The 27,605-nt window shown below is 45.9% G+C and overlaps 1 protein-coding gene across 2 annotated transcripts in view; it reads left to right on the top strand.

The window, feature by feature from the left end:
* ODAD2 (outer dynein arm docking complex subunit 2) overlaps positions 1 to 27,605 on the top strand; it is a 1,353,572-nt gene that overhangs the window by 1,301,680 nt on the left and 24,287 nt on the right. For both annotated transcript variants that reach the window (XM_078663397.1, XM_078663398.1), the window contains one exon: positions 6,272 to 6,493. In XM_078663397.1, the coding sequence (XP_078519523.1) occupies positions 6,272 to 6,493 (222 nt within the window). The remainder of the gene's footprint in view (positions 1 to 6,271; positions 6,494 to 27,605) is intronic.

The raw sequence follows: 27,605 nt of genomic DNA on the forward strand, positions 1-27,605 counted from the left end.
CAAAGTCACGACCTGACTCCCTCTCAGATGCTCCCTTTCATTGGAGCTGTTCTGGACACAGTGTAGTTTTGGGTTTATCCTCCCTAGCGTTGAGTTCAGGATATTTAGACCATGATACAGATGTTTCAGCCTTTATCCAGGAATTTGGTGAGGCAGACCCTGAGACTGTTGGGACACATGACCTCCTGCATCCTGCTTGTGACACATGCACAATGGCATATGTAGGCTTTGCAGTGGGATTTAAATGAAGTTTCAATGGGCACAGCATTGGAGGAACCTCTCCGACATTGTCCAGATCTCTGAGAGATCTGCAAAGGACCGGCATTGGTGGCTTACAAACCATGATTGGTTCAGCAGCAGACCCCTCTCCCTCACCCAACCAGAGCTGACAGTAGTGATAGACGCGTCATTCCTGGGATGAGGCACCTATCTGGGAGAGGTGGAGGTCAGAGGACTGTAGTCTCCGGCTGAACCCGGACTCCACAATCAACCTGCTGGAGCTCTCAGTGATCCGACTGGCATTGAAAGCCTTTCTACCCTCCATCAAGGGGAGGCTAGTGCAGGTGTTCACTGACAACACCACCATCATGTGGTACTGCAACAAACAGGGCGGGTGGGATCGTGGACCCTTTGTCAAGAGGCACTGCGCCTCTGGACATAACTGGAACAGCAGGGCATATCCCTGGTGGTTCAACACATAGCGGGTTCCTTGAATGACAGAGCGGACAAACTCAGCCGTCAATGCCTAATGGATAACAAATGGCTTCTCCACCCTGATGTGGCACATGGTCTCTTTCAGCAGTGGGGAGAACCTTGGTTAGATCTGTTCGCCTGTGTCAAGAACGTGCCATGTCAGCAGGTTTGTGAATTGGACTTTCCAAGACGGCTCTCACTTGAGACGCTTCTTGTCTCGAGTAGAGCTCAGGCCTCATTTATGCCTTTCCGACTGCAACACTCCTGTCCAGAGCTCTCAAGAACATCAAGAACAAACCATGCTTAAGTCATCCATGTGGCTCCAGACTGAGCACAAAGAGTCTGGTATCCACGGGCTTCTGAGGTTGGCCATTGAACTTCTGATCAGGCAGCCCCTTTGGGAGGATCTTGAGTCGCAGCAGTGGGGGAGGTCCTTCACCCAAACCTGTCCACTCTCCGCATGCTTGCATGGAGATTGAGTGGAGGCTGTTGACAGCTTTCGACCTTCCTCCCGAAGTCTGTTATGTAATTTTCACAGCCAGACGTTCCTCCAAAAAGACTGTGTACATCTACAGTTGGAAGAACTGGCATGGTATGCAGAAGAATCAGTTGAACCCTTTCTGAAGTCTTGTTGTTTATTCTTTCCTTTTCCCAGCAGGCATCGGCTCTGGGAACTCTTAAGGGATATCTCTCTGTTCTGTCTGACTTCTGGCAGCTGCCCGACCAGTCCTCTTGTTTAAATCCCCTACTTTAATATTATACATAGATTTTTAAAGAGTCTTGGCCACCTCGTTCCCCCTTCAGCATTCATTATGCCTTAGTGGGACCTCAATTTAGTTCCTACTTTTTGATGTGTGCTCCTTTCAAGCTTCTCCACAACTGTCCCTTCAACTGTTACTTCTTTGTGGCAATTACATCTGCCCATATAGTGAGTGAGATGCAGACCATGTAATTAGCTGTTTTACTGTGTTTTAGTATTTATTTAGTAGTTGTTGGATTTTACTGAACTTTTATTGGCTTGGCTGAAATAAAGTTATTTTAATTAATTGAGATGCAGGCTTTATCATCTAAGTAGCCCTACCTCTCAGTCTCTCCTGACAAATTAGTGATTTGCACAAGGGTCTCCTTTCTGCAGAACATAGGTACACCATTCCATGTAGGCCAGTTGATCACCCTGCCTACCTGTACGTTCCTCCACATTCCTCTACAGAAGAGGAGCAACCCAAAAAGAGTGTTGTCATTCTACCTTGACCGCTCACAAGAGTGTCAGGTGGACAAACAACTCTTCGTGGTGTATGTTGGTGTGAAGAATCGTTTGGCAGTGCCAAATCGAACCATCTCTCACTGGCTCATGCTCTGCATTAAGATCTGCTACGTATTAGCCAAGAGGTAACCTCATGAAGGTTTGCAAGTTCATTCCACCAGAGCTAAAGCTGTGACCACTGCATTAGCACGCAGAGATCCGATCCTGGAAATCTGTCAGGTAGCAACTTGGACCTCTCTGAATACGTTTCGCCAAACACTACTGTCTGGACAGTCAGGTCCATAGGGATGGGCCCTTCACCTGTTTGATACTGGAGGACTTTCTCGTGTGAAATTAGTTGGCAGAACCACTACCAGGGATGATATTGCTTGGCTATCTATTCTAAGATAATGAACCTGCCGCTATCTATCAGTTGAACAAGTTGCTTTCCTTTGTTAATGCCTTATCTGGTAAAGACTATATCTAGCCGCAGATTCCTTACCAACCCACCCATCCTACCCACTCTGTGGCCAAATTTCTAGAGTCAGGACTGAGCCCTTTCAGGGCCCTAGTTTATCCACTCCAAAGTCAGTGTTTTTCATGGCTCCGTGCTTCTGGCATGGAAAGTCGTGACAAGTAGCTAAAGTAAGCACACCGAGGTGACTCCTATATAAGTGCCGTTGATGTTACTTCTGGCACAGATAACGCAAGCGAATCCAATCGATGTCACCTACTGGCGCGCAAGGGTACTGCTCATGAAAAATCTTTCGGAACCAGTCTGACACCTGGGGAAATTCTAAGGCAAGGAATCTGCGGCTAGATATACTCTCTACCTAATAAGGCGTTACCAAAAATAAGCGACTTGTTCATCACTACTAATAGGCAGAAAAAAGCAAGGGAGTCAGTGGGGGAGCAGTTCGAGGTGTCATTTAGTTCTTGGTTAATGACAGTGGGACTGGTGGGTGAGATGTGTCGGTCCCTTTGGGATGATGTCCACAGTGCATTGGTGAGCACAAAGGGTAGGCAGTGGGGGTTGGGGTTCATGAGTATCTTTGACGACAACCTGAGAGGTCTGGGAGGGAGAGGAAGGGAGTGAGGACGGTGAGTGGGTGAGTGATGGAAGAGTTGAAGGGTTGGGGTGTGAGATTGATGTTGGTGGTCTGACCTAAGCTGGTGTTGTGATATGGACTAGTGCGTTTGTAGGTGGGTGGGTCAACCACATTTTGTGCTGCAGGGGTAGTAATGTGGATCAGTGACCTCCCTGTTATATTTGGTTCTGTCCCGACTGGGGTGGGGGTAAGGTGCCTTGTGAGGAAGTGAGTTGAGTTTGTGGTGTGAATCGTTAGTGTTTCAGTGAGGGGTGGGTGAGTGATAAGGGAGAGAGTGGAGTTAGTGCTGTGACTCGGGAGTGTTTTATTTTATTTATTGTGTTGCTCTGGGGGAGAGTGGCTAGTGGGAAAATATTTTTGGAGCCATCATATGGCGTTCTTTAGCATGGGGTATATGGAATCAAAACTGCAGAGGTTCACATCATTGGCATGTTTCATGATGGTCCAGTTACTGAAGAAGATTATAGTGGCCTTGCCTTCGAACGCAGGAGAGTTAGCGATTGTTAATTTGCTATGCTGGATGTTAGTGGCTTCAGTAATGTGAAGGTATTTTGCCAGGTTTGCTTTCTATTTTTCAGGAAGGGTGGTGAAATAGTGAAGGTTGGTTCTATTTGCACCTGTTGAAGCATTGTGGTAGAATTCTACGATGACTACTTAAGGGTGTTGCTTAATCTGTTTATGTTTGAACGTTTTGGCTGCTGTAGTAGAAAGGTTGAGAGGGAGGGTGATGGAGAAAGAGCTCAGACCATGAAGATTCAGGAGGGAAGGAGGTGCAGTGCAGCAGTGTTGTGTGGTAAGGCATCTGAGCTTGGTCGGGGGAGTGCAGTGTTATGGCGCTGAGTAGTAGGGAATCAAAGCTTGGTCGGGGGTGTCATGGCAGACTATAGTAAGTTAGGTTAGTCATTTACCACAGGTGCCAGGTTATCAAGAAATTGTGGTAAATGTTTGCAAGCTGGCTTAACCCCTTCGACGCTCATGACGAGCTCAGCTCGTCATGGAGTTTCCATTGATTTCAATGGAAATTCAATGGTCCTCCTAGCACACCCCTTAGCATCCAAGTGGTTAATATGTGTGATGGAGGTAATGAGAATGGGGTTTAGACCTGTATTAATTTTGATAGGGAGGACCCCTCATAGAAAATATGAGTGAAGGAGGTTTGGCTTGTGTACTACTCAAACCATTCCAAGATGACTGCTCCATTCAATGCTTGGCGGCTCCACCTTTCAGACTGAGTAAGAAGTCCATCTTTTCTTTAATTGAAACTGTGTTATCAGGCCTAGATCAGTTTCACTGCCAGTGCTTTCTCGTGAGAGAGCCCTCATGTCAGGGAAGGGGGGATTTAGCTCAAAATGGAAGGTAGACTCCCATTGGGTGAAATCTCCCTAGGTCCGAGTGCCCCAACCATAGAGGAGCGGCATGTGCCCATGCGTCGATGGAAAGAGGCAGCATGATTGCCACCAATGTGGGTGGGGCTGAAGGAGCACAGGGAAGGGTTTGGCACTGGAGGCTTTCCCAAACGTCATGCTGGAGGCGCGGAGCTGCTCCCGGTGCCATGCACAGGCAGATGGCCAGCCTGGAACCAACAAGGATCAGCTCTACTTTGGGGGCTGGTGACGCTGTTATGCATGCGGGTCAGCGGAGCAGCAGTGAGGGATCCAGAGTGGTGAGTATAGTGCCAGCTGTCTCCCGCTAAATGCACAGGACCGGGGAAAAGTCACGGGACGGCGATCAGGGTGCAGCCAGCACAGGGCCTAAAGAGGCGCACTCACCGGCTTTCTTGATCTCACTGTGGCATGTCGGCTACCATCATAGGCAGTCTGCTACCCAGCAGCAAGTGCGGGTGTGGAAGCAGCTGTCAGGACAAAGCCAGTGTAGGGCCTCTGTGGGAACTCCTATCTTAATTCTTTGCTGTGCATGTGTACCACGCACATGAGTTAACTAAAACATTGACCCATTTCCCTTCGATAGTGATAATATTACATGATAGAAACTCTTTCTTCACTTTATTATCACCCAAATAAGACATGCTTTGTCCAGCACGAGACGGGTGTGCTTGCCCGTCAAATTTCAGAGTTCAGCAGCCACCACTGAGTAATAATTTGGGGAAATACCGAGTTTTGAGCACAGTGGTTGTTTTTGAGATAAAGTGATTGTATGGATTCCCTTTTAAACCAAATTATGATCCTTGATCTGACGAAAAAGTGTGTGCTTGAAAGCGTATGCCTTTTTTTCTATAACGACGTCATTAGTTGGATATTGATTTTTTACAACTTGAAGTGTTTATGAACGCTAATTCGTAAGTGCATAAAAGTGGTTGAATTACGTGGACTATTTTAGGATATGTTTTATTTCATACTAGCTTACCCGTCGCGCGTTGCTCAGTTTCCTATGTTTTCTGGGATTGGCCTATATCTTCTGAATACCTCTGAATGGCCTTTTAAGGTGAAATTTTAACTTTTTCTCTGGTTTGTGTACGCTTTCTAATGATACTTATGTCTCGCACTCGATATTGCCCCCTGTGTCTTTCACTCTAGACTTCCCCTCCTGCTCTATTTCGAACCGGATTAGGCCTCATCGCATTTGGTATACTTTTGAACTCGAGCGCGAGAGCACATTGCTTACACGCTCATACCTGCGCCCCCATCACGACTCGGTTTCTTTCCCGATCCCGCACCGTCTCGCCAACACTCCGTCTTGGCACAACGAAGACTGATTCAACATGTTTGGGCAGCTTCTCCGGCCCCCTAAACGCGCGTAGCTGCGCTCGAGGAGGGCCGGGTTACATTAGAGGAATTCACCTTTGGAGCGATTCTCGATGGTCGTTTGTTTGAGAAGAACGGGCTTGATCCATTTGTATTCGAACAGATTCTAATCTTGCTTCGATATTTAAAAAAATGTTATGCCAGAAACCTTTGCGGGAGTGTACTCAACAACTTCCCAAAGTTTCATGGCGATCGGATGAATGGTGTAGTAATGCATAAAGGACAAACAGACAGACAGACAGATATTCGTTTTTATAAATATAGATAGATAATTGAGTATCGTTTATATAGATTTGACTATGTTATACAAAGAAGCGTAAAGGTTTAAATTGTTACATAAACACCTATTGTATAATCTGTGGAAAAAAAAGAAGTGGAATTGATGTTTCATTTGCTGTCATGTTTGTTACAGACAAATACCTTAATGTCAGTACCAATAGGTTATCGCCTGCTTGTTTTTACAGACTGATGATAAATTGCGACGTCATCTTGCAGAGGCCATTTCTCACTGCTGTAAGTGGGGCACTAATAGAATTGCTTTTGGAGACGCAGATGCTGTAGCCCCTTTAGTGAATTACCTGCGATCTAATGATGGTGATGTTCACCGAGCTACTGCTCAAGCACTATACGAGCTTTCAGAAGATGCCGAAAATTGCATAACCATGCACGAAAATGGAGTTGTTATGGTAGGAGGCGGATTTTGTTTCGAAAATGCTTTGAATTTAAAATGTGTTGTACGCGTAGGTAATTTTCTTATAATCTTTCAAATGAGTCCATGTCTGACAGTCGTCATTAACTATGGCGAAGCAATATTTAACTAAGGGGAAGCAAAACAATGTTTGAAGCTTTATTCGTTTTACTTATTTAAGAAGTAATTGATGTCATTGGTATCACTGATTGACAACTCTGTCCTCCTACATATGTTAAGTCGATTTCCATCTCAGTTGCTTAATACTTCTTCGTTTTTCCTTTATGTACGGCTTAGTTTTTATTTAGGTTTTCATGTTCTCAACTTTTAAAAAAAGGTACAATAAAAAGTACAGAGGGAGAGCACACGGACTCAATATCTCATTGTACGCATACAACACCTAACTCATCATCCCCCTATCCAAAGAACCCACCATCACCAATCGCAACTTTCACGATGGAATGGAAGCAGTCGCCAGATGGATGAAGAACAGCTGCCTGCAACTCAACACGGGCAAAACCAAGATACTCATCATGGGCCCACGCCTTGGCGCCTGGAACAACACCTAGTGCCCCCCTCCCTCGGAGACCCCCACCGCCTCCACAGACCACGCACGCAACCTGCTACCACACCCTCCTCCTGCTAAGTAAGACATTCAAGTGGATCCCCCGACCACAGGAAAACTGTCACACACATCCTCATCAGCAGCAGACTGGACTACGGCAACGCACTTTATGGCAAGATCATCAAGAACCTCACCTGCAAACTCCAGAACGTCCAGAACGCCGCTGCCAGACTCGTCCTCAACCTACCGCGCCACTGCCATATCAAACCTATGCTCCCTACACTGGATCCCCGTCAACAAAGGAATCACCTTTAAGCTTCTCACCTACGCACACAAGGCCCTCAACAACACCAGAACTGCCAATCTGAACCACTGCCTTGTGTTCCACTCTCCCCAGCGCTCTCTCTGCTCAGCCCAGGTCTCCCTCGCAATGGTACCTCGGATAAAGAAAAGCAGATCAGGAGGGCGCTCCTTCTCCCTCGTGGCCAAGGCATGGAACTCCCTCCCTCGCTACCTCCAAAAGACTGCATCACTCCCTAATTTCCTAAAGGACCTCAAGACCTGGCTCTTCGATGGAACCCAATGAACCTCCGGACACAGCAGTACTCCCCTTGCCCCCTCCCCACCAGCGCCTTGAGACCTGTTCCGGGTGAGTAGCTTGCGCTTTAGAAACCCTTGATTGATTGATTGATTGAGAGTAGCTCTTTTGTCAGCACCCTTTAGATGTTAGCATTCATCTGTTTTTCATACTTTGCCTTTACTTGAATGGGCTAGCCCTCAATCCTGTGTCTTTTCGTGGTTGGTTATGTTATCCCATTTGCGTTCCCTTTAGGTTTTAGCGACAGGACATCAAGTAGTCCTCTTCTTTGACTACAGATGCGATATGAGGAGTAGCTTACAATTGAGATCCAATATGTGGTTTTTCATGTATTTACTTTGCTGACACAATGGCATTTTAATTGCTGACTTATTGCTTTTTGGTTTAAGAAGTACAAGTTAGAAGTGAGCAAGCTAACAAATTAGAAAGGAGAACCAAGTCAGAGGTGAGCCAAGGATCATCTCTGTTTCGAAGAGCCTGTGCATGAGCTGAGCCTTAAACATATTTGCCTTATAAATGATGCAGCAAATAGCATGTCAGAATATGATAAAGTGTCTTTAAAATGTATAAAAGTGTAGTTATTCAACATATGGAAGTAGTTCACCTCAAGATAAAAGATTATTTGAGAAATATTTATCAAAATAGATTTTTTTATACATGAAGTAAGAAACATTCCTACCCCAGCCAGATGACAATGCTATTAGTGAATAAGAGGCAAGCAAGGGGCAGTGGCGGATGCTCCTGAGGTGATGTGGTAGGCCAGCAGCATGGGTGAATAGATAAATACAAAAACAAAGAAAAACATTTAAAAATAAATCGTCTGCCATCTTGCCCCTCTCCCAATCCTCGACTAGTGCAGACTGTAAAGGCTCAGAGATGCCAGTCCCAACTATACTCTCATGCTAGGAATACTATTACCCAGCATGAGAGAAGTGCTGGGATTGGTCTGAGTGCCCTGGTTTGCGGCTCAGATAGGACCTGGGAGCCTGTGTCTGTTCTCCATCTGGCTGTGTAACATAGCTGGGTTGAGAAATGCGAAGTACGCATGTCGGTTTGGCCATCCAAAAACAACCAGCCAAAATGACATGCGTACTTAGCAGTGCCCACAACTACTCCTCCTGAAGCCCAGGATGGCCCGGCCCAACTCCACCCTGTGACTCAGTTACCCAGTAGAGGCAACAGTGCAAAATAAAATGATACCAAAATTAGTTTATCATCATTTTATTTTTCACTGTTGCTTCTCCTAAGTAGCAGCAGTGGGGCGATGTTCCACCACCATAGCAGAGGAGCAGACCCTGGTCACGGGTCATGTCTACCATAGATTGCATAGATTCTCGTTATAGATGGAGCAACATTATAGTTTGTTAAATTAAACACCATATTTTTTTACAGCGCACATGCTAAACTCACGTCTTTGAAAGTACTCTCATATGTGATGATGACAAAAAAGAAGGCTTAGTTAAAGGAAGTATCTGCCTAATATCACAAAATTTGGCTGAGCACGAAAGCTGCGTTGAATCCCATATTTTCAAGTTTCACACTGTGCAATTCAGCCCGAGATGTTTATCTCTTTCTCACATCAAAGCTTTATGCTTTGTCCTTAATTCTTTGAGGCTGACTTCAGAGAGTTGGTGACAGGCAGAATCCTCATTTCTGGGCAATTTTACATTGCACAAACCTTGCCCAAGGACATAACAGTGCTTCACAAGAGACACAGACTACATTGCTCATTGTTTTGGCACAGGGAGCTTTGGTCAGATTCAAAGCATGCTATGCCAAGGTTGAGATTCAAACCTGGTTTACTATGTTACATTGTCGGCAGCTGTAGCCACTAGGGCACATCGCCTTATGCAAAAGTTCAGCTTTTTTTGGGCTTAAAGTTTCAAGAGGACCTTGAACTGAGCCAGAGCCAGGAATGTGGCTCCAGCTTGCAGTGGCTCACCCACCTCTAGTACTAGCTCCTAAGTATTTGTAAGATCTGCGTGCTTAATCAGTGGTCCACTTTTACAGAAACCAAGGTTTATTGCACAGTAGGGAGCTGATAGGTATATTTGACAAGAGCATGATATCTCTGAGTGAGATTCAACTTCTGTCACTGGCCTTCAAGCCATCTCAAAACCCCCCTGAGATCACCAGAACAATGTGGGGGCTTCCTTTTTTTAAACGCCACACTATGAAACCACACCATCTCTCATGGTATAGAATCTATAGTGTCATCTTGTGTTTTTTTCCATGATGTTACCAACACCCATACTGACACTGATATTTGCAGAGCCATTGTCAGGCCTAGATATTGTTGTGATAACTCAACGAAGAATGAAAGGAATAATATGATATGGGGCCTAGGGCTGCAGTTTCTGGGACTTAGGAGAGGTCGATGGGTAGAATTTAAGCTTTGCATAGTGGGCTCATAGGCATGTTGTCTTTGTGCTGGTAATTGCTTCTAGCCACACCGTGCACCTAACTGCTCATAGCTAAAACACACAAAAGGTGATGGAAGAATGCGTGCAATAAGTCTAACAACTGGAAATAGCTCTTGGTAGCACTCCAACCCATATTTCTTTTGCTCACCATGCCACCTCAGTTTGGACCAAGACATATGCAAATACGTCTTGACCCTGCTCCTCATGAGAACAATCCGGCCCAAACTGCCAAGCCAGGTTCTCCCTGAACTTGAACATAATGAAACCAGAAATGGTTTCGCTCTAGGTTTGGGCTACTAGCCAAGTACAACTTGGTTCTAGTGACACAGTGAGCATGGGCCCCGCCTCTAGACATACCCATGCCACTTCCTGCAGTACATAAAACACACAAAAGGTGATGGGAGGCTGTTTGAAATAAGTCTAACCACTGTGAATAGCTCAAGGTAGCACTCCATCATTCTTTTGCTCACCATGCCATCTCAGTTTGGACTCAGCTATATGCAAATCAGTCCAGAACGTGCTCCTCATGGGAACAGTCCAGCCCGAACTGCCAAGCTAGGTCCTCCCTAGACCTGGCGACCTACCTCATTAATATGCATGAGGTAGGTCTATTTGTAACCCACTAGGAATTGTTATTGAAACTCAAGAGAGTTTCTTACATTGAGAATACCGATTTCTTAATTGCAATTCATAGGATTCACAAATAGGAAATCGGTACTCCTAATGTTAGTACATCTGGTCCTAGTTCCTTTTTCCTTCAAGCGACTCTGCGGATCTGCGCTTACCCATCGGGCTAAGTCACAGAAAATAAATGCTGAGTATGGGTTGACAGTAGTTATTTGGAAAGAATGTGTTCAGAAAGTCTTATCTAAAATCTCACCCTGAAACCCAGCAGATAGGGATGCTCCATGGGCAGATGTTAGAGGAGTTGTCCCATCCCAGCCTTATCCAGGCTTTGATGGACGCAGAGAGGCTCATCCTTGGTCCAGGCCTGGTCTGCATCCCCCCCCCCCCACCCACGCCGCTGGAGTACAGGGCCTCTTTTAAGCACTTGTTAGCTATAAACTGCTGTGAGAAGCCAGAGAAGACCAGGATTAACCTGCTTGTCTATCTGCCCAAGGTGCCTTGCCGGTCAGCCTGACTTCGCAGCAACTCCTGTTATGTTCTTCTCTACGGTTGGTTATATAACAACAAGGGAACCCTCTAGATTGTTAAGGACCTGGGGTAGCAATTTTTGTAAGACAACACTGGTCCTTAACGTATCAAGTAAACACAATCTAATGAATTATAGTCAACAATGTGTACTATAAGCAAAAAAGGTGTCCAGCCGGACACTATATTTAATCAATGTAAGGAATAAAAGATTTGATGAGCACAAATATACAATGGGATACACTCCTGTATCCAATACAAAAAGGACAAGAACAGAAATGAAAGAAAGAAGGGGGAATACTTTCAGGCAAAGAAGAAAAAGGACGCGCGTATTCAGGTAAAATTAAACAGAGCTGTCCTTATATAGTAAACACACGATTGGCAACACAATAGAAAACTTGTGTGTGACTATTTCACATGTCGACGGCGTTTCGATCCTTAACACATAAATACAAGGATCATCATCAGGACTAGAAAATGAATGCCTGAATATTAATTGCAAGCCTCGAAGGCTTGTGTTAGAATGGTGTCGGTTAAGAGGGCAAGACCTCTTATGGGGCGGCCGGCTTGAATTATGGGCCAAAAGGACCTGATAGATCTCAAAGGTCTTTTCCAGTGGGAGGAAGAATCAGCGTCGCGATGATTCTGATAGGAATTCTGAAGGCTCAAGAAGCCTGGGGCGTTCGGTGGGTAAGTGTACCCGGTAGAGCTGCAATGGTGAGAAATGCTGTCGGGATTAAATTGAATGCGGCAGGGGGCGGTGTGCGGGAACGTTGTCCCGGTCGGTCCGCTTGGCGAGGGGTGAAGCCTTGATATTCAGAACTGCCGGGCGTGGTGGCTGCGGCAGGAACGTTCCTGCCACAGCCACCATGGTTGGCAGTTCTCTGGCATTCGCCTACTGGATATCGAGGCATCACCCCTCGCCAAGCGGACCGACCGGGACAACGTTCCAGCGCACCGCCCCCTGTCGCATTCATTTTAATCCCTCATGAAAGGGGCCCTGACCAGGAAATATGGGCTCATCCCAGAGACAAATGGGCAGAGGTTTAGGGACAGTCAGAAGCAGCCCCCGCAGACTTGGGTGGATTGTGCAGATCATTATTGTAAGGCACTAGATGGTTGGGTGGAGAACAGTGATGTGAGTGATTACAAAGGGCTTTATAATTTGATAGCAAGGAGGCATATTGTCAGTCTTTGTCCTGCAGAGCTGAACCAACACCTTCTGGATAGTAAGCTCTGTGACCCCAGGGAGCCTGCTAAAGAGGCAGACAGCTGGATCAGCAACATGGTCCATTAGAAGGTACCTGGGAGCCCCTGGAAGGGTAGTTCTGGTTTCTCCCAGCAGAGCATGGGGGAGGTAAAGGGAAACACAGACATGCCCCATAGCACGTAGGGGGGAAAGGGTGCCCAGCAGGGGAGGCTGGTGACATTTGAAAGTGGTAGGGCGAGTGTAGCGAGCGAGCCCGAACCACCTACGGGGGATTCGGAGGGGGTACTCCCCCCAAGAAAATTTTGGAAAAAGAGTGGGCAAATGGTGTATTTTCAAGAAAATTTGAGAAAGCAGGAAGGTTAATAAAGCAATTGGGAATCTGTTCTAACAAAGACAATGACTAGCAAAACTGTCAGTATAATCAGATGCATATCAGATGTCAGCCTACCACGTGCTCTGTCCACCTGTGCCTCTGTGTGCTATTCTTTCACAAGTCTAATATGTAAGGGGCACTCTTGCTTTCTACATCCTCATAAAATCCATTCATGAATGAATACAGCAGGGGTAGATCACTATGGCATCACGCTTGCAATATTTGTTGTCTGAGACCAGAAGGAAACCTTTGGATGTCTGTGATTCTTCCTACTCTCTAGCTACTTACCTTCAACAGAAGGGTCCCCATGTTGAGTCTGTTCAATTTGCATGTATGTTACCACTCCTGAACAGTACTGAGAGCAGTGGTGAAATCCACGTAGATCACATACATCACTGTGATGTCCTCTTGTCCCCTAATCCCGGAGTCAAGAAGATCCACATTCAACTAGCACAGTGCTCAGTTTTTGTAGCCAAGCTATTTCAGAAACCTAATTTTCTCTCTTTACATGCCACACTGTTGTTTGGTTCTCTTTTCTTTTATAGGTAGTTTATTGAGTTTCTTTGCCTATCATTGATGTTGGCTCATGTGGACTGTCTGGTTCTGTTTACTTTTTGCCCTCAGTTTTCTGGAATAGAGCTGCAGCTGTAATTCTACAGACCTTTTTTCCAATGTTAGTGGATCACTGAATTGGTAAGGGAATATGCTACTAAATATGACGTTCCTAGGGTCCTGATCTTTATACTGCTTTCAGTAGCTGTCATCTACAGAATATCAGGAATTTATTAATAACACTCCTTTCTCGAGGCCACAACCCATTTGCATTTAGAGAGCAGTACCTTAGATCATTCTTATTTCAAGTCTCTTAAAAAAAGTTAGGCAGCAGTTACTACACATTTGAGCATGTCTAATACATGGCCAGTGTGGAAAATCCAGGCTTTCTAAACATCATAGTAATCTGCAGTTAAAACAGCATCCCTTTGTGAGCACTATGCAAGTATTCAAACCTGAGGTTAGAATCAGACCCTTATGCACTCCAAAGTGGTTTCCAAACTTGTCTGCGCTTGATGTTCGGGAATGACCAAAACTTATGGTGTAGCGATGAGAAGGAGATGACTGGTGCTTTGATTATGCAGCTGTGTGAAAGGGAGAAGGTATTATCCCAGGTGTGCTTCCTTCCATCCCGGTCATTGCTCAGGCTCATGCACCACCAATAAATATACGGAGGCTGAGCACATGTTGGCTACATAGAGTTCTACAGCAAGTTCTTAAAGAGTTCTTCCATTGAGGACGCAGCTGTGCAACCTATAAGAATGACTTATTCAATGACTGACAAGCAATTGCAAGACCCAGATCTTTACACCTTGGAGGTAATATAACTGAACCCTTTCACAGACAGAAAATGTGAAACATCCTCTATAAGCCATGCGGTCCTCTCGCTCATTGAAAATACATTTCACTGTAGAAACTGGCCCGCACTAAACTTCAATCGCTCTTCCTACTGTTTTAATCATCAAATGACAACTACAAAATATTAAAGGTCAAATATTCATGAAAGACAGAGAAGGCTCAATTTGAAGACAATTCAAGTGCAAATAGAATTACACAAAGCCAACAAGTGAACTGCTGTTTCTAACATAGTAGTGAAAATGAGCAAATGTGTGTGGCAAAGTGGAACTTTTGCTACTGATGGAGGTTTGTAAATGACAGAGACAGAATGCTAGAGATGCTTGAAGATACAGGGTGAAAGAGATGAGAGAGGAAGATATAGAATACATAAGGTATAGAGGAGGAGAAAGAACAACAGGAGTGATAAAGAGAGAAAGAGTGTGAAATAAAAAGAGGGCCCTAGAGGAATGAAAAGATCAAAAATAGTTAAAGAGATTGAGTGAAAGGTAAAGAGAGAGGCGTGGCAAATTACTCAAACTACAAGCAGATTAAAGAGTGAGAAACAGAAGACTAAAATGTGGTAAAACATGTTAGGTTTTAGCCCTGTGTTAAGTACTAATAACAGTTGTGCACAGAACACCCATTTCAATAAAAAAAAGGAAAATAAAAAGAGCCTGACACAGAAACATGTTTGTGTTCGGTGTAAGAAAGTGGCTCTATATATACTGGACCAAAGTAAGGTACAGTGTGTATAGAGTCCCCAGTCTCCAGAGGTATGGCAGAGGTTAAAGGTAGATATAACCTTACTCTCCAAAGTGGTAGCTTGGTCGGGCAGTAAGGCAGTATCACAGGACAGTGTAAAGCATTTGTTGTACACACTCAGTCAGCAAAAGGTTTCACACACTCAAGAACTGAACTCTAGGCCAATTGTTTTATATCAAAATATATAGTTGTTTTATTTTAGAACCAACAGGTATCAAAATATACTTTTCTCAATATGTAGGTAATTTCTCTGCAAAAAGGCAATAGTCTTTGTAAGTACAATAGCTACAGTGGTTGAATAGGCAACACAAGTTCAAACACAATTTATCATTGAGCTCAATAGGTTTTTCTACATAAATGCAATTAATTACTTTAAGGATTACTTTTCTAACCCCAGGACTGGATCCTGGATTCAGTCCCATGACATGTACTGTAAACAGTTGAGTAAATGCGTTTTGGTTACAGTAGTGATTTTTAAAGAATATAAATGTATTTTCAAAGTTGACACATACAACTTTTCAGTGAAAACCAAGCAATGTTATCCTATGGGAGGGAGGAAATTCAAGTCACAGATAAAGTAGGTTCTCATTACTTTTGTAATCCTGTACTGGACTCCTATGTTCAGTACTGGGACTTCTACCTAAGACAGGTAAGTAATTACGTTTTAGTACTTGGTACGATTTTTAAAGAATATTTGTAGTTTGCAAAAATCGACACTTCGGAGGAAATTTCACAGAAAAACAGTCAATGGTTTCCTAGGGAAGAAAATTCAGGTTACTGATAAGTACGGTTATGATTACTTTTGTGGTTCAGTACTGGGCTAAAAGGTACAGTACTGGTTTCTCTCCTGATCACAGGTGAGTAATTCGGAGTTCGTTATTCGGCTGATTTTAGATGACTATTTTAAAGTTTCAAAACTCCACACTTAGAAGAAATTTCAAGTGAAAACCAATCAATGTTGACCTATGGAAGGAAAGTGAGTTATCGGCTTTTAGGTAAGTACTCGACTGGTAGAGTTAAGGTCCTGGGCATAGACTCAGGGGTCTCCCAGGGTTCGAAAAGTACAGTAGTTACACCCTCAGCGGCACAGGGGCAGCCGGGTGCAGAGAGAGTAGGCCGAATGCAATCCAATGGAGGGTAGGGGGCCTTTGGTTGGTGGTTGCAAGTAAGCAGGCCACGCGGCTGTGGGAGCTGAGCTCCTGGTCACTTACTCAGGGCAAGTGGGGAAGTAGAGTAGGGTAGTAGTTGCACTTCCAGTGGCTCTCTGGCGGCTGGTTGCAGGGTGCTTTTGAGCCATTGGGCGCTCAATGTTATCCAATGGAAAAGTTAAAAAGTGAATAAAGGCTGTAGGCTCGGGGACGGAGATTCTTCAGGTGCGACTACCACTTCGAGAGGCAAGTTGGGATCTTGGAGAAGAGGTAGGTACCCCAAAGGAAGGCACAGGGAGCTGTGGGGCGCCGGGTGCCGGGATGTCTTTAGGCGTCGGGAAATCTTACCCTCAGCTGGTCGCGGTTGGGGGGGTCCCTGGTTCTGAGGCTGCAGGCGTCGTCTGGTTCATCAAGGCGGGTCTTAGGCCACTGGACTTCAGGTCCCAGTCGCCCGGGGGACGTCCTCGTGGTCTTTGATCACTCCGGCACAGGCCAGGCTCGACGGGTGCAGAGGGTGCTGGATTTGCGACTCCTGGCTGGCACCAGGGGTATTGCTGTTTGAGCAGAACCACTGCTCGTGGGAGTCCCAGTCTTTTAGAAGGTTCAAGGCAGGCAGTTCCTCCGGGGTTCTCAGGGTTGCTGTCTGCAGGAGACGCCAGAGTTTCGCAGGAGCAGGTTCAAGGATCAACAGGCCTGTAGGGTTTTGCTGCCAAGTATGTGGGCGTCGTCCTCGATGCATCTGAGGAAGCGAGCTGTGCTGACGACGGCAGCCAGACGCCGACAAACACGGTGCCAGACGCGCACTGAAATTACAAAGTGATTACGGAAACCACAAATTGACAAGTTGATTCTATGCTCATCCAGGAAGATCACTGCCCAAAATACTGAGGAGCGCGCTGAGGCCCACGCAACGACGGCACAGTTACTGACCGTCACTTCTATGCTCTCTATCTTTGGCCTGACGAAGACCCCAACATGAGGCGAGAATAACCCTTTAGCGTACATGGGGGTCGAAACGTAGACTACGCCAACCTAACACACCATAGGATCCAAGGAAATGAATGTATCTCACCTATGTGTGATGTGATTTGGGAACATTAATACTACCTTGATTGTAAAGGCGTATTTGATTTTAATGTGATGTTACAAATGTCACACCAACTTTACCCAGTCCCTCACAACCTCCTCACTTCCCTTCCTTCTCACACTGAGAGCACTTCTAATGTAATGACTTTATAATTCATTGAATTAATGTTGACTATTCATGACAAATTCCTTGTTGAAAATTTACACGAGCAAACCTTTGCTAAAAATAAATGCAATTTGATTTTGACCATTGTATCTCGAACTGTGCCAAGTTGTACTTAAGTATATGTGGTGTTTAACTGCATGAATTAATATGAAATAACGTTCTCACCAAATTGATTCACAACTCGGACCACACCTTCTTTGTACTTATCTAATGACCCAGGTCCATGAGTTTTAAGGGTAACCCCTTTATAACTTACACACATTTTAATATGGGCACTGCTTTAACAAAATTAACATTTACCATATTTCTGCCTGTCACTTTGTTCAAACAGATGAAATTGAAACATGCATGCAAATCAGAATCCCGAGTGTTTCAGCAATCATGAACTGCATTTCTAGGTCATCAGGGTGTTTGTAATGTAATCTGAAAATGTACTTTTGTTTTAAATCTTCTTTCCTGGGAATCTTTCACCTGCCGCGGGGAGTAATTGCTTTGTTATTATGTGCAGGCAGGATGGCTGTCTTCTGTGTGTGCTGCTCAGGACTTCTATTTACATCAGCAGTGCTAAATGCCCAATGATGAGAGGCGAGCCAATCAGATAGCAGAGATGATGTCAACTCCGCGGCAGCTGTCTGGAGACTATTACAGCCACTTTACATTACCTCCACAATTCAAATTCCAAACTTTGCAAAGAAGATCAAGTCACAAACGTTTCCTGGCAGAGCACATTCCGTTCACTAACAAATTTGAAGAGATACTGCGAACAAAGAACTCAAGACAAGTCCCTGCACCTCACACAAAGTTGTGTGCTCACAAAATTAAATTCTAAATGCTCCCTACCATGCAGAACCCTGATTCTCCACGAAATCCCCAGCGCTCCTAACCAAACAAAGGGCTGATACTCACAGCCATCCATACAGACAGCACTCTATAAAACCACAAAAAATAAGAGATTCAACGGGCTCCAGCATAACCCAAACTCACACTGCACTACCGCTCTAACTATTACAAATGTTATACAAACTCCACCTTTAGAGACGTTCACACCGCACCGCACTCCCACTGTAAGTCATTATTACAGACATTACACCGTCTCCAGCATTACGCATGCTCACTGCAGTACCGCTGTAATTATTACAGCCTACCCGCGCTCACTGCACTACCGCTGTAATTATTACAGCCTAATCGCGCTCACTGCACTACTGCCGTAATTATTACTGACTCATGTGCAGCACCGACGGAGAAAAGTTAAAGGCAGAAAATCCACGGTACAGGTGAACGGAAGGTAAGAAAAAAGCTGCGCGGCACTGTGGAGTGGGTGAAGAAATGCAACATACCCAACCCAGCTGTAGCTTCCATCTGATCTCCTACAAATGGGTTCTTCTCTAGGTCCACATCGGAACATTCAGGTGACTGACCGCGCGCTTATAGTGTGTGAGTCCCATTCATCCAAAGTGTATTTTTCGCAGACTTCTGCAAGCGCGAGTATAAATATATATATAGTATAAATGTATATTTTCTCATCAGTCTGACTTTGTCCACACGCAAACACAACCACACACATGTGCAAACAGGCGAGCACACCACAGACTTCAGTGCCTCTTGGGTGCGATAATCCTTCCAAGCCCTGAACCAGATCTGATAATAAATCTGCATCCTTCAGTGCATAGCCCTTCGGAGTAAATTAACAAGGCCTCTCAGTCGCGGATCGCAATACTCGAGTCGCGGGGGAGGGGGCCGGCTGGGGAAGTTTCAATAAAATAAATTTAAAACGTACCTGACCGTGACCGGTCTGCGCTGCTTCTGCTCTGTCCTGGGCCGGTCCCGCGGCGCACCTCCTGCACAACAGCCCTCACTCAGGCTCCGGCTGCGTGGTGTCTCAGGCAGCCAATCCAGACGCTTCATTAGCAGTGCCAGGATTGGCTAGGGCATGGAGACGCCCCCCCCATTATGAGACGGGGGCTGCTGCATAAAGCAACCCTTGGCCTCTCGGGTCCCCCCTCGCTCTCCCATGGCAGTAGGTTGCTGGCCTGTAGTGCACATGTTTGGGCTGGTCATAAAAATGACCAGCCCAAAATTGAGCATGACGCGCACTATTGCAAGCGCTGCTGTCAGCCTGCTGCCTGTCACTCAACCCTTGCTGCCTCAGCCAGCCCCACCCCCGCCCCCGCCCCCACCCCCACCCCCTTCAGCGGCCGATTGCCTGACTGCCAGTGCTGACTGCGAGTGGAGCAACGAGCGACTAAGTAAGTTACTAGCCGCTTGCGTGAATGGGGCCTTGTGGCTAGTGGTGCAATGCCCCAGCACCCCAATGGACGCACCGCCACTGCCTGAACCAGATCTGACAATAAATCTGCATCCTTCGGTGCACAGCCATTTGGAGTAAATTAACAAGGCCCCTCAGTCACGGCTCGCAATACTCGAGTTGCGGGGGTGGAGGCCGGCCGGGGGAGTTTTAATAAAATAAATAAAAACGTAACTAACCGTGACCGGTCCGCGCCACCTCTGCTTCTGCTCTGTCCTGGGCCGGACCTGTGGTGCGCCTTCTGCACAACAACAGCCCTCACTCAGGCTCAGGCTGAGTGGTGTCTAAGGCAGCCAATCCAGACGCTGCATTAGCAGCACCAGGATTGGCTAGGGCATGGAGACGGCCCACCCATTAGGAGACCGGGGCTGCGGCATGAGGCAACCCTTGGCCTCTCGGGTCCCTCTCACTCTCCCATGGCAGTAGGTGATTGGCCTGTTGTGCGCATGTTCGGGCTGGTCATAAAAATGACCAGCCCACAATCGAGCATGCGCACACTATTGCAGGGATTGTCAGCCTGCTGACTGTCACTCAGTCCTTGCTGCCGCAGCCAGCCCCGCCCCCCACCCCCTTCAGCGGCCGATTGCCTGACTGCCAGTGCCGACTGCGAGCGGAGCAACAAGCGACTAAGTAAGTTGCTTGCCGCTTGCATGAATGGGGCCATGTGGCTGGTGGGGCAACGTCCCAGCGCACCAATGGACGCACCGCAACTGGTGTCCAGGCCACTTCTGAGAACTGGCGGGAGTGGTTTGGGATACTCCATTCTCAAATCGCTGCTTCAATTGTTCTCAGCCAGAAGACAACCAGGGCGACTCTGTCTATCCTAAGAAACCCCCCCCCCCCACTGGTGCAACCTCTACAGGGGTGGCCAATATGATCTTAGGGATAAGTAGTTCCCAGGGGCAGGAGATATATCATGCCCTAATCTCCCTTACTTGGGAGATAGACTCAGAGGGTAGACTTGTGATCCCTGAGGGTGGGATATAGCACTTTCACCAGGCAAAGTTGAAGGGGTCCCCATCACTGCTCCAAGGGACACCAGGGTCAGCCAGACAATGGCAGTGGAAAGGCTGGTTTCCCCAAAGTTATACCTCTGTCAGGTGTGTAGCATAACTCCGCACCAGGGGAGGGCTTTTTCCACCTAATGGCTCTGTTATCTCTGGAATGTGGAGGGGAGGTGACCCAGGGGATAGTCATAGTTAGCCCCATGATTGATGCCCATTGATTGTATTCTGGGGAATGAGTTACCACAGGTGATAGAAGAGGTATGTGGGGCTGCCACCCGGGGTGCCCTGAGAGCTCAGATATCAGGACGTATCGTGGAAGAAGGGTCCCTAATACCCTGGGCATTTGCCTCCCACTCAGAGATCAGAAAACCCTGGATAAACTGGGGCCTGGCTCGTGACACTGATAGCTGTCAGTGGCCTCTGTTGATTGCTGTCCTGATGGGCAGGTTCACTATCAACATGCCAAAGTTACACTTGACTCCTTCTCAGATGCTGTCTTTCATCAGAGCCATGTAGGCTCAGTGTAGCTTCTGGCCTATCCTCTGGAACGGCGAGTCCAAGATATACAGGCTACGATTCTGAAGTTTCATTATTTATCTGGGATTTCAGTATGACTGACTCTGGGGCTGCAGGCTCTCATGGCCGCCTGCATCCTGCTGATAACACATTCCAGCCGGCAGATGCAGGCTCTACTGTGGGACCTGAAGTCCCCGTAGGCTCAGTGTCTGGGAAATCTCTCCAACCTTGTCCATGTATTTGGGAGAACTGCAAAAGATGGTGGCTGAAAAACGATGATTGGGTCAGTGGACAACCCTCTAGCTTCCCCACCTGGAGCTCATGGTTGTGACAGATGCATCACCCCTGGCTTGCGGTGTCCATCTGGACGAGGTGGAGATCACAGTTGAGAGCGACCAGCCTGGAATTGAAGGCCTTCCTCCCTTCATATATCGAAGGCTAGTTCAGATGTTCATGGACAACACCACTGCCATGTGGTATTGTAACACACAGGGCTGGGTGGGGTCGTGGACCCTGTGTCAGTAGGCTCGGTATCTGGGGACATGGCTGAAATATCAGGACAGTTTCCTGTTTGTACAACACATGGTGAGCTCTCTGAAACGCCAGAACAGACAAACTCAACTGTTGATGCATTGTGGATCACAAATGGCATCTGAATCTGGAGCAACAGTACCCAAACCTATGCACACTCCGCTTCCAAGCATGGAGATTTCACAGCGGCAGATGACAGTGGTTGACCTCCCTTCAGAAGTCTTTGAGGTCATTCTGGCAGTCAGGTGTCCCTCAACTATAACCATATACACCTGTTGTTGGGACAGGTTTGTGGCTTAGTGCACTGCCAAACATGTTGGTCCCATCTCTGCACCCTTATCCAAGGTATTGTTTGTTTTATTTCTAGCCTGGCAAGGCTTTGCTTTGGGTACAGTTAAAGAGTATCTTTCAGCCAAATCGGCTTACTTGTGTTTGCGGGATAAACCTTACCTTTTCAAGTCACCTGTTGTGACTCAAGTCCTTCATTATGCCCCAACTGGACCTTATTTTGTTTTTTTACATTTTTGATGTGTTTGCTTTTGAGCCAATGCACAGTTGCCCTCTATGTCTGTTGACCATGGAAACAGTCTTTAGTGGCCATTACATCATCCAGGAGGGTTAGTGAGCTTCACGTAGTGTGTGCACTCTTCATACACCAGCTTCTTTCCAGACAAACTGGTTCTCTGCACCCATGCCTCTTTCCTACCAGAGGTGGTAACACCTTTACACGTTGACCAAAACATCATGCTACTGACCTTCTTTGGTCTGCCTCACCCTTCTAAAGAGGAGGAGAGACTCCATTGCTTGGACCCAAAAGAGCGTTATGGTTCTACATTGATCATACAGAAGAACACCTTGGGACAATTAAATCTTTGTTGGGTTGGTTTGCCGGTGCAAAGAAAGGGAAAACCATGCAGAAACAGACCATCCCAGCTGGATTGTGGCCTGCATTAAGTTCTGCTATTCATTGGCAAAGAAGCAGACTCCTGAGGGCTTTCGGGATCAGTCCACCAGAGCAAAGGATTTGACCACTGTGTTAGCTTGCACAGTCCCTGTCCTAAACATCTGCTAGGGTGCTACGTGGACTTTTCTGCACACATTTACAAAACACTACTGCCTTGTCAGTCAGGTCCATCGTGATGGGCATTTTGCCTGTTCAGTGCTCTAGGACTTGTTGGTTTAAGTTTGATCCCTGGCCCACCTCTGGGGAGGTATTGCTTGGGTTTCTATTCTAAGGTAAGGAATCTGTGGCTAGAAGGCTCTACCAGATAAGCAAATTACTTACCTTCTGTAACATCTTTTCTAGTAGAGACTCTACTTCGGCGCATATTCCTAACTGTTCCTCCACGGTTCTGCGAATGGGTTCTTACTTTATAGAAGGCCCTACTAGGTCATTAGGGTCTGCACCCTGGTACATCAACTTTCTAATGTGGATCAAAGCTTCTGGCTCGGAAATGTCACAAAAAGAAACCGATGTCAGTGAGCTTGAGTGGTGCCTATACAGGCACCACATACATCGTGTGAATGCTGCTGACGTGGAGTCGATTGATGCTACCTACTGACAAGCCGGGGTACTGTCAAGGTGTTCCAGTTCCAGTCTGATGCCTGGGAAATATTCTAAAGTAAGGAATCTTCAGCTAGATATAGTTTATCAGATAAGGCGTTATTGAAGGTAAGAAACTTGTTTGATACCACCATCATATTGGGAAGTGATAAAGTCCCCTCTTCAATATGGCCCTGTCAGAGTGTTCTTGTCAACAAAGGACAAACAGCAAGTTATCATTCTCCCTAAGTGGCACTGCTGTGGGCCAGCCACCATGCTCTTTCTCATTCAGGGAGGGAATAAACTACTTCTTTCCTAAAGCAAGGGTAAACATATCCTAAGAAAGACTGTGCCTAAATAAGAGTATCTGCACCAAAGTTAATGAGAAAGAGTAAAGAGCACATTCATATGTAAAATGTAATGCTGACTGTTTATTTGTAATGTAGTATTTTGTTCAAGAACATTTTTTCTTTAGTTTAATGCTAATCTGTAAATTCATCAAGGAAAATTATGTTAATTTGTTAATGCCTCACTTAAAATTTTCTTAAAGACTGCTTTTGGCGCTTAGATAAATTTATCTATACTACCATTATAAAGAGAGAACTTTGAACCTTTGAGGCGGGTAAACTCAGGAACCACAGCACCAATCCAAACACCCGATACATCGTTGTAATTGTCAGGGTCTGCAGATGGACATAGGCTATATAAAAAAATAAAATATACGTTGTTTAAAATATTTATGATTAAAAAAAAAGTAGTCCCTTGGAAGTAGCGCCGGCCGCAGATTGCTCTGAAAGCTGTCAAGGAGCGAGCAGTGAAATGGATGCAAATAAACGTGCTGATCTGAACTTCGTGTGGCTTTGCTTTAATTTGGGGCTTCCTGTTTAGACTATATGGATATCGGCTGTTTACCCAGTCGAGTAGCGAGGCCCACCTTACGAAGGGTTCGTGCAGGCTCTGAGAAGGGGCTTGCAAAGACGGAACGAAGACAAGAGCAGCTCCAATGCAGGTGGTGCTGCCTTGAGCACAGATTCACTGCTGCAAAGCGCAATCTGAGGGCTTACAGCGCTTTACTTTACTCCACTTGGTGAATACTTGGTTCAAATTGCAAGGACTGTTGAGTGGCCCCACTGTGGGAAGAGGGCCAGCGTACTACAAGGCACAGAAGGCTTTGCGATTTAGCCACGCCCACTGTGGCAGGTGCCAGTGATTATATGAGCAGACGCGGCCAAACACTGCTCTTCCAGCCCTTCGTGAACAATGCCTCTGAAGAAAGGATTATTTCCTGAAACGCGTCAGGCTGTACATGTTCAAAGATTGCTCTGAAAGCTGTCAAGGAGCGAGCAGTGAAATGGATGCAAATAAACGTGCTGATCGTGTGGCTTTGCTTTAATTTGGGGCTTCCTGTTTAGACTTTATATATATATATATATATATATATATATATATATGTATATATAATCTATATCTATACTACTATTATAAAGAGAGAACTTTGAAACTTTGAGGCGGGTAAACTCAGGAACCACAGCACCAATCCAAACACCCGATACATCGTTGTAATTGTCAGGGTCTGCAGATGGACATAGGCTATATAAAAAAATAAAATATACGTTCTTTAAAATATTTATGATTAAAAAAAAAGTAGTCCCTTGGAAGTAGCGCCGGCCGCGACGTGCGTGCTGACATCAGGAGCGCGGGGAGGAGCGGCGTACAGGAGCCCGAGGAGGAGCGGCGGACATGAGAGCGGGGAGGAGCGGCGGACAGGCAGGGAGGAGCGGCGGCTGAGGTAGGTGAAGCGGCCCGTGTGCGGCTCATTGGGGGCTTTGAAAATGGCGGGTGCGCTCCGGGGGACCCACGGACAACGTCGGGGCGGGCGGGGGCCCTGAACCCTGAGACAACGTCGGGGCGGGCGGGGGCCCCAGAAGCCTGATTGCTCCCGGACAACGTCGGGACGGGCTGCTAGTATGAAAATAATTTGTGAATCGTGAAATCTCACTCAGACATCATTTTACTATGAAAATGTTATTTTCACAGCTTTGTATAAACCTCAGCCATGCCCTCCACCGCTCTACCCTTTCTACCCTCATCTGATTATCAAACGCTCTGAATTAGACTTATTAATACCCCAAATACAGGAGCAAATGTAGGAGACAATACCTCAAAGCTACTGATATAAATGTTCTCCTGCTTAGGGTCCACTCCAAACCTAAATAAATATCAATTATATCTCCTGGTTATTACACTAAAGGACTGATTCAATACCATGGAGGTCATCCCCATAGCCCATCCTTCTTTCCAGCAAAAGCTAACCTTACGCTAATGGCACTGTTAAAATAGTGTTTTACTACTCATTAAACATATGCTTTCTCACTGATCAAAGAGCCCTTCAATATAGAATTAAAGTCTGTAGGAACATCTATGCAAAAAATACAAAATGAATCTACAGATCTATGGCTGTATGACCCATTATAAGCCCAACGCAATTTCCACTGTATCGCTGAAATAACTATATCTGATAGAGGCTTCTTACCTTTGAATTTCCCAGGTGTCAGGCTAGATCCGGAAATACCCCTTGTGTGCGCCGTCGGGTGGCACCATTCAGCTTCATGTGATGACGTCGGTTATGACGCCCGGTCACCTATATAGTACTTATAGTTTTTTCCATGCCAGAAGGGCAGAGCCACGAATAACTAACAAAAAAGTGTGGCATACTAGGGCCCAGAAAGTGACCCGGGGCGCAAATGCATGTGCTTCTGATTTGTGTGCCTCCAGGAAACTCTTCAGTATTACAGAACAGGCCCCAAATGCTGGGGCAGCCCTTACCTTAGTACTGCTAGCTCCCAAGAACAAGCAGCACCACCACTATCTCAAGAGGGCACGGGGAATCTCTTTGCCTCTGCACCTATGCCATTTATGGATACATGCGCAAAGGCAAAGAAGCGTCATGAGAAACACTGAAATTTGGTGCGCTGTCAGTGCGCCCCTGATGGCAAACCTATGGCGGGGGAAGGGGGCCTCATAGACCCCTCCATACATCCCCTTGCAGGAGGGCGCAGTCATTCACTGCTCTTGCCTGCAAAGAAATTTCTAATATGTCCTCGAATTGCAGGCGGGTTGCTACCTGCAAAGTGAAACAGGGAGCATTGAAGCAGCTGCTCTGTATTAAACTTGAATTCACTGCCCCTAGGACAGTCCGAGTTTGCGGTTTCCCAGAGGGCAGCAAATTCTCTGTAATAAGGTGCACTTTGCCCGTTTGCACACCACGCTCCTATTTAAAGGTACGCCATGGCCATGTGCACCACTTTGACAAGCTACTAATGAAAACTGTTTGGAAACTTCTACATTAAAACTTTCTTTCTCTTGATATTTGATACTGACCTTCCCAATGTGTGAACTAATTCCCATAACAACCCATACCAAAATAAATAATCTTTAGATAAAGTTTTTCAGACAATTCTATTTCAACACTTGCCCTCCTGGCACATATCTGTACTTAAAATGCTAATACATTACAGCTCTCCCTAGATGCTTTACATTGACACCTAGATGCACTGAACACAAACCCAAATCAACATACTACAATAACCCAGGCTTCTTCAAATACACCCAAAACAACAGCGGGTTATAAATATCAATATTAGACTCTCACTGCTAACTGTGGATCAGAAAAATCAAAGTAGCTCACATCCCATGACAAAGACCTTGATCTAATAGCCCTCACTAAAACCTGATTAATTCCCTCATTATGGCCTTTGATTCATCCATGAGTTCTTGAAGGCTACAAAAAAGCACTGAGAGACAAATCCTCTGGAATGGAGAGGGAGTTGTTCCCATAGTTAGGAACCTACAAATTTAAACTCATCAAATCTTAACAAAAGTGTATACTACACATTGAGCACTTTACTGACCAACTCCTACCCTCCTATGGCAATATTATTTAAGGCAGTTTCAACATTCACTGGAATGAAATGCCAACAATGCTACAATCATTTAAAATCAATATTTAGACACGGTAGCGTTATTAACACTGCGTAGACCTCATCATTGCAGGACACAACAGCCTGTAGATTCTAAACCCTATTTAATCGACTGGTCTGACCATATGTATCTTCCTTTTAATTTAATATCCGCATATCCTGATATAAAACTAAACTAGCATAATTATGATCAGGCACCTCTAACAAGTTAAGAGTTGTTTGCCCTTTAGTCTCCTCTCTCTGTGAACCTCTTACACCAGAAAAAGTTCATCTATCAGCCCTATGCACCCAGTATAATAAAGATTTATCCCACCCCCCCCCCTACTTTCCTGGGCAGACTGCCTCCACCCACTATG

Source organism: Lissotriton helveticus, chromosome 10 (assembly GCF_964261635.1).
Source record: "Lissotriton helveticus chromosome 10, aLisHel1.1, whole genome shotgun sequence".
In the NCBI taxonomy this organism is placed as follows: Eukaryota; Metazoa; Chordata; class Amphibia; order Caudata; family Salamandridae; genus Lissotriton; species Lissotriton helveticus.